A 7145-nucleotide genomic window follows, 5' to 3' on the forward strand; every position below is an offset into this window, starting at 1 on the left:
AAAGCATTTGGTCATCTCAACCTGACTCCGAGCCAAACCAGGTCATTTGATTCTAAAAGTTCTACTTTTCAAAAGAAACAGTTTGAATGTTATACAGAGTGTGCTATGCAACTGAGCTATGACTACATGCCATCAGGGATTGTTTTTATTAGTAGTAGTAGTAGTATTTTTTGCAGTTTTTGGCCAGGGCCAGGTTTGAACCCACCACCTCCGGTCTATGGGGCCAGCGCCCTACTCCTTGTGTCACAGGTGCTGCCCAGGGATTGTTCTTATAATAGCAACAACAATAACAATAGCTACCATGAAGGTAAATGTTACTGTATGCTAGGCTTTGAGCAACACACCTTATAGGCAATATCTCTAATCCTGCAACAACTTTCTGTGGTAAGTGCTGCTACTATTCCCACTTTCCAGTAGAGAAAGCTGAGATTCAGAGAGGCTTAAGTGACTTACTCATGGTCCCACGGCTAATTAACAATAGACCTAGAACCTAACCTAGGCTGGGCTAACTCCAAAGCCCTTGCTTTTATCTGTCATGTTACATCTTCAAGATAAAAAGAATCTTGTCCCCAACCTGTCCTGAATATTCCTGGAAGGCAGGAGCAGTCTCTTGATACTTATGAGCCCAGCAATGGCCCTCAAGGAACCCAACAACCAATTATTTTATTCCATAAATACGATAAATAGTATGGCACCAACTTCTATAAGTTTATGCTTTTTACTTGAATGAACCACAGTATTTCTTTTTCCCTAAAGGCCTGGTTGAAAGGGTAATGCAAAGGGACCCATTTAACATTTTGGCTTGTAGGATGGAATAAGCTTAATGAAATTGCCTTTTATCTGCAGTGTATTGGGATGAATACTGTCGTCCCCCACACCCTGAGAATTCATGCCCACCAGAACTTTAGAGTGTGATCTTATTTAGTAATAAGATCTTTATATATATAATCAACTTAAGATGAGGTCCAACTGGACTGGAGTGGGCCCTAATCCAATGACTGATATCCTAGGCCAGGTGTGCTGGCTTATGCCTAGAATACTTTCACTCTGGGAGGTGGGTGGATGGCCTGAGTTCAGCAGTCCTAGACCAGCCTGAGCAAGAACAAGACCCCACATCTACTAAAAATAGAAAAAACTTAACTGGCACCTATAGTCCCAGCTACTTGAGAGGCTGAAGCAGGAGGATCTCTTAAACCCAAGAGTTGGAGGTTGCTGTGAGCTATGATGCCACAGCACTCTACCTACCCAGGACAATGGAGTGAAACTCTGTCTCAAAAAAAAAAAAGAAGAAGAAGAAGAAGAAGTGGGAAATTTGGGCAGAGACTCAAAGAGAAGAGAACAGAGACACTCAAGATCTATGTCCTGGAGAAAATGAAAACAAGACAGTGAGAACTCTCCATGATGACAGAAGCAGAGACTGGGTTGACACATCTCCAGGGAATGCTGGTGCCACCAACAGCCAGGGCAGAGGATGAGAAAGATTGTCCCCTGGAGTCTCCAGAAGTAATCAACCCTGCCAACATCTGGATTTCAGACTTCCAGCTTCCAGATTGTAAGAAAATAAATGTCTGTTGTTGAAGCTGCCCAGTTTGTGGTACTTTATTATAGCAGCCCTGAGAAATGAATAAACAGGGCCCAGCTGAGGGACAAGGTCAGTGTGAGTAAAGATGCCCTGACCATCCTAGCTCAGAGGCTACGGCAGATAGCCCACCAGCGAGGGCTGCCTCAAAGTACCAGTGCCTACTACACTGCCTTCCCAAGCAGATAGAGGAGGTGGGACAGAAAGGGGCCGGCCGGTGTGCTAGTCAGCGCAGACTCTTCCTGTGTGTTTCTTCCCCATCACTGCTGTGGAAGCAGAGGCAGCTGTTCTCGAGCCACTGCAGAGTTCTCGCAGGGCTGAGTATCCAAGACCAAGGTGTTTGGCCACGGTGCCCCGAGGAAGAGGGTGACATGTAAAGTATGTGCTGGGTCTGTGTCAATCCTAACTGTTACCAAAAGAAGGCCAGCTAGTCCGTGCTGGAATTCACAGCTATCTGGTCAAAAAGTCGGTCAAAACATTGGGTGGATAAGCGCGGGTAGGGGCTGGGGCAGAGGCAGGAAGGGGAGGAGCTGCTGTGGGTGTGGAGCAGACTCTTAGGTGACCACAGAGCCGAGTTCAGAACTGAGAGAAGACCAGCCCTGAGGAGCCACCTCAGGGTCAAGTGCCAGGGCTTCCCCCCAGGAGGGAAGCAGGTGAGAGTGGTAGGAGGACAGGTTCCTCCCCTCCTAGGGCACATGCCAAGGCAAAGCATCTTAGGACAAAGGAAGGGACAGAGACACTTTCAGCACGATGCCTCCATCCTATGGAGGTCAAACACAGCTGTGTGAAAGGCCTGATGGTTTGTGGACCCTCCCTCCACCAGAGTCCTACAGTCTTCCCCTCAAGCTCCCAGCCCCAACCCACCTACAGTGGCATCTGATGGCCCTGAATGACTGGCAACCCATGGCAGAGACCAGGGCAAGTATGGGGCAGGCTATGCTGAAGGGAAACAATTGGTTAGAGGACCAAGGGGGTGTCTGGGGGAGGGAGCGGGTCAGGGTCAAGGGAGAGAAAGAGGATCCAGTCTAAGGACACCGACCATGAGACTGGTCCTGAGAGCCCAGCTTGGGGTCACACCTTTGGGAGGCAGGTGACACAGGAAGGGGAACAGAGGGGCCACTCCTTGAGCCAAATAGTTAGGGACGTTGTATGGGGTGGAAGTTCCAAACCTGAAGCAAAGCCACACTGGGGACATTCTTCCGGACACTGTGCATGCTTGTTGGGGTCACTGCCGGGTTGCTCCACAAAGGACTGTTGCACCCCTTCCCTCTGCCTTGAAAGGCATTTTGTAAACAGTTGCACTGTCCTGATTCAGACAGCTCCACCTGCCTTACGGTGCCCATGCCAGGTGCATGGAGAGCTACCACTGCTTAATCACACGGAAAACTCTCTCTGGACACCCTTCTGTGCGTCTTTAGCAGACGTCCCTTGGGGCTGGTGGGTCTTCCGAAGGGTCAGCTTACCTGCTGTGCCTGGCACGCTGGTCCCACTCGGGTCATTGGGATGTGGAGCTGAAGGTGGATCATAGCCGATCACCAAGTCAATTGTGGCCTAGAGAGAAAGAATTCACAGCTGAGGCAATCAGCGCCAGACATCGGCATATTACAGACTCACTGCTGATCAAACTATCAAGAGTCACAGTCTTGGAAGGGGTGAGCGAGGGAAGAGGAAAGTGAGATGGGGAGGGCAAAGGCTGGCACAGCTGGACTGTCCCTGACTTCCCACACGTGCTCCAGGTGGAGCAGGGAAAGAGCTACCTATCCCAGTTTGCCAAAGGGCAACCTGATAAGCTGGAGTGCAAGTTGTGACAAGCAAGTGTATAAACTTCTAACAACAAGGGTGAACTTGTAAGTCCATCCTAACCCAGAGATGGCCTCCCATCTCAGAGTTAGAATTACGGCTCATTTTAAATAACTGATTTATGCTTGCTCATTGATTTATTTGATCATTAACTGCTGAGATTTATTTTCATGCTGCTGTTTAAAAAGGAATTTCAAATGACTAAAAAATGTATATAAAATTGGAATTCACAAAAGAGGACTAAAAAGAGGGATTGAGTCTGATTAAAGAGGAAACAAATACGCAAGTCACGCCACTGAACAGAATTGCTGTCCTTCCTGCGTAAACTGTGACCCCAAAGCAGAAAGAGAAACCAAAACGTGCTGCTTTCATTACCCGAAAGGGGAAACTTACAGGGGGTAAAGTTACTTCTACTTAAAAAAATAAGAGATAAATTTCTCATGTGGGGCATTATTTTAGGGCAGAATTTCCTATACAAGCTATTATATTTTATTATATTTCATGGACCTACATTTCAAAAAACTTGCTAAAGAAAATCAACATAAGGTTGTTGACATTGATTTTGCCCAACATATGTCCACAAGCAGCATCTACTATCACAATCATCTCATAAAAGAAAGGCATTTGACACCAAAAATGAGGGGAAACAAACCTCAGAATAAAGGGAGTGTTTTGTAAATAAGTATATCACACACACACATTCACATATACACACAGACCCACGGGATCAGACAAAATACAGGATATAATATATAGAATATACACAGAAAAATGTATTTGTTGTTTATCTGAAATTCAAATTTAAATAGGCATCCTATACTTCCATTTGCTATTTTTGCTACATTTGATGAACTCTAACACATACACACTGAACTGCCCTTATTTCTTCCATTTGTCTGCTCATCAGTGAATATTTCCTCATGACCAGCACATTCTGTGACTGCCTTAGAACTACTGATCTGGGAGACAGGAACAGGACAGGAAATACGCCCCTACCCACATTTCACAGCGCACAGGAATCACATGAGCACATCTCCCGGCTCCCTGGGGGAGGCCAGGCTACTAAGTGAAGGCTGAACACAGGCAGCACTGACACTCAGGTGCTGTACTTAACCAGGTTTGAGTAGAGAGATGGGAGGCAGTGTTTGAACTTACATTCTATGATTAGAATGCGGATTCATAGCAAACCAGTACGTTTTGGAGATTAGACCAGAAGACCTGAGATTGTCGCACATAGCGTTAAGAAGCCTAGACTGTATTCTTGTCTACAGGTTGCCCTCTTTCAGTGTACAGTTTTCTCCCTTGGCCAAGGCACCCAAGCAAAATAAGTTAATTGGAAAATAAAAGAGTAAGAGCTTATAGACCAAGCATGGTAGCTTTATGAGCACCTCCTAGTAATCATGAGAAACCTGGGAGCTGTGATACTTTAGACATGTTTCTTTTTCTTTTCTTTTCTTTTCTTTTTTTTTTTTTTTGAGGCAGAGCCTCAAGCTATCACCCTGGGTAGAGTGCTGTGGCATCACAGCTCACAGCAACCTCCAACTCCTGGGCTCAAGCGAGTCTCCTGCCTCAACCTCCCAAGTAGCTGGGACCACAGGCACCCGCCACAACGCCCAGCTAATTTTTTTTTTTTTTTTTGGTTGCAGCCATCATGTTGTTTGGTGGGCCTGGGCTGGATTCAAACCCGCCACCTTAGGTGTATGTGGCTGGTACCTTAGCCGCTTGAGCCACAGGCACCAAGCCAACATTTTTCTTTTTAAGCACTGACACTTGAGAAGAAATTCTGGTGTCATATCACACAATATCAACATGGACTTATTTAGAGAAGCTGTGATCAGAAACCATGCAGCTATCAATACAATAATAAAAATTGTGATACTGCCATCTCTACATTTCAAGGGAATATTAATGAACTATCTTCTATGGAATATTTCAAAAAGTGTCTGAAACACAGAGCTATAATAACCATACACACATTTACAGCCACAGGGTTAAACACAAAGCTATGCCCAGAGGGATCCCCGCTCACTCTATAGAATTTTGTCAAAGAAAATCAAATTTATCTAATTTGCTGGTTCTGTGATTGCAAATATAAAATAAGGTCCATGTTGTTGGCCCATAAACCCACTTACGAGGTGGAACAATGAAGTTCCCGAACTCATCCTAGAAAAAGTGCTACATATCTCATTGCTGAACTGTCACCAGATTGCCAAGGGGATACTTCAAAGGTGACCATAATGATATTCAGCAACGAGGTATGTAGCACTTTATCAAGGATCAGTTTGAGAACTTAATTGCCAGACACCCTATCTCTAAACCAGATTTCTGCTTTTTGTGTCGTCAGCTGATGATCAATGCATACTCGTTCTAAATGAACTCCCATGAAGCCTCTCACTGCTAAGCCATTCAACAAGAGGGAAGAGGCTCACCCCAGTGTCTTGCCCCCTCTCATTTAGCAGGGGGATCAGTTTGTACGGCAGCGATCTGCTCTGGTCGCCAGTCAGGTCCTTCAGGGCTACGGTGGCTGTGCCAATTAATCTGCAGGAAAACAAACAAACAAACAAAAACACACACACAGTGGTCTAAGTTAAGGAGCATGCTTCCACTGAGTCGGGACCTCCCAGTTCCCTGCCTACCATCTGTTCTCACTAAAATCACCTCATAATGAGAGGTGGGCCATTTTGTTCTCAGCCTTGCAGGGTATTTCGTCAGTAAACATGGCACATCTACCCTCCTTCCTCCATAACAAGTCATCGCTCAGAAGCCAATCTCTGGTACCCAGAAAATTTCAACAGTCATGAATGAGGCAGATAAATCTATACCCAGAGAGGTAAAGACTGAATAGAGCCCCCTAGAATCTAGGCAGGGAGAAAAGTAGGATAATTTTCTATAGGCATTTTTCTATAATGAAAATATAAAAAGGCCCATAAATCTTTGCCCACAGTAAAAATATTCTCCCAAATAGACCTCGTAGAAGGGTAAATAGGTTGCTAGTTTGCTGATGGAGCTAACTTGCTACCCTCTGTCCTCCAGTGCAGCATTCAAAAGCTCAATATGTGCACCTTTCTCTCCTTCTCTTCAACCAATGGGGTTGTATTTAGCCTCTATCACTTACCCATCTATCTCTCTCTCTCTTCTTTTTTTTTTTTTGGGAGACCAGAGTCTCACTCTATCACCCTGAGTTAGAGTTCTGTGGAGTCATCATAGCTCACAGCAACCTCAAACTCTTAGAGTCAAGTGATCCTCTTGCCTCAGCCTCCTAGGACTACAAGTGACTGCCACAACCAAGGGCTAGTTTTTCTATTTTTAGTGGACAAGAGTCTTCCTTTCTCAGGCTGGTCTTGAATTCCTAAACTCAAGCAATCCACCCACCTCAGCCTCCCAGAGTGCTAGGATTACAGGCATGAGCCACCACAATTGTTTCTTTTATCAAACAATCTAGGGTAAAAAAAGGTAGCTAAGCATTTTTATAACTCTGGGCTTTAAGGCAAAATAATAATCAGGAAAATCTGGCTGGGTGCAGTGGCTCACGCCTATAATCCTAGCATTCTGGGGGGCCAAGGTGGGTGGATTGCCTGAGCTCAAGGTTCAAGACCAGAACAACAGCAAGACCCTGTCTCTAAAAATTGCCGGGTGTTGTGGAGGATGCCTGTAGTCCCAGCTACTTGAGAGGGTGAGGCAAGAGAATCACTTGAGCCCAAGAGTTTGAAGTTGCTGTGAGATGTGACACCACAGGACTCTACCGAGGGTGACATAGTGAAATCCT

At 45.5% G+C, this 7145-nt stretch overlaps 1 protein-coding gene across 1 annotated transcript in view; it reads right to left on the reverse strand.

Annotated features, from left to right (window-relative positions):
* MYOF (myoferlin) overlaps positions 1-7145 on the reverse strand; it is a 162316-nt gene that overhangs the window by 106435 nt on the left and 48736 nt on the right. The window contains exons 4-5 of the mRNA XM_012801428.2: positions 5809-5917; positions 3043-3130 (exon numbers count right to left, since the gene is read on the reverse strand). Coding sequence (XP_012656882.1) covers positions 3043-3130; positions 5809-5917 — 197 coding nt within the window. The remainder of the gene's footprint in view (positions 1-3042; positions 3131-5808; positions 5918-7145) is intronic.

This window comes from Otolemur garnettii, unplaced genomic scaffold (genome assembly GCF_000181295.1).
Source record: "Otolemur garnettii isolate 467f Iridium unplaced genomic scaffold, OtoGar3 scaffold00008, whole genome shotgun sequence".
Lineage (NCBI taxonomy): Eukaryota > Metazoa > Chordata > Mammalia > Primates > Galagidae > Otolemur > Otolemur garnettii.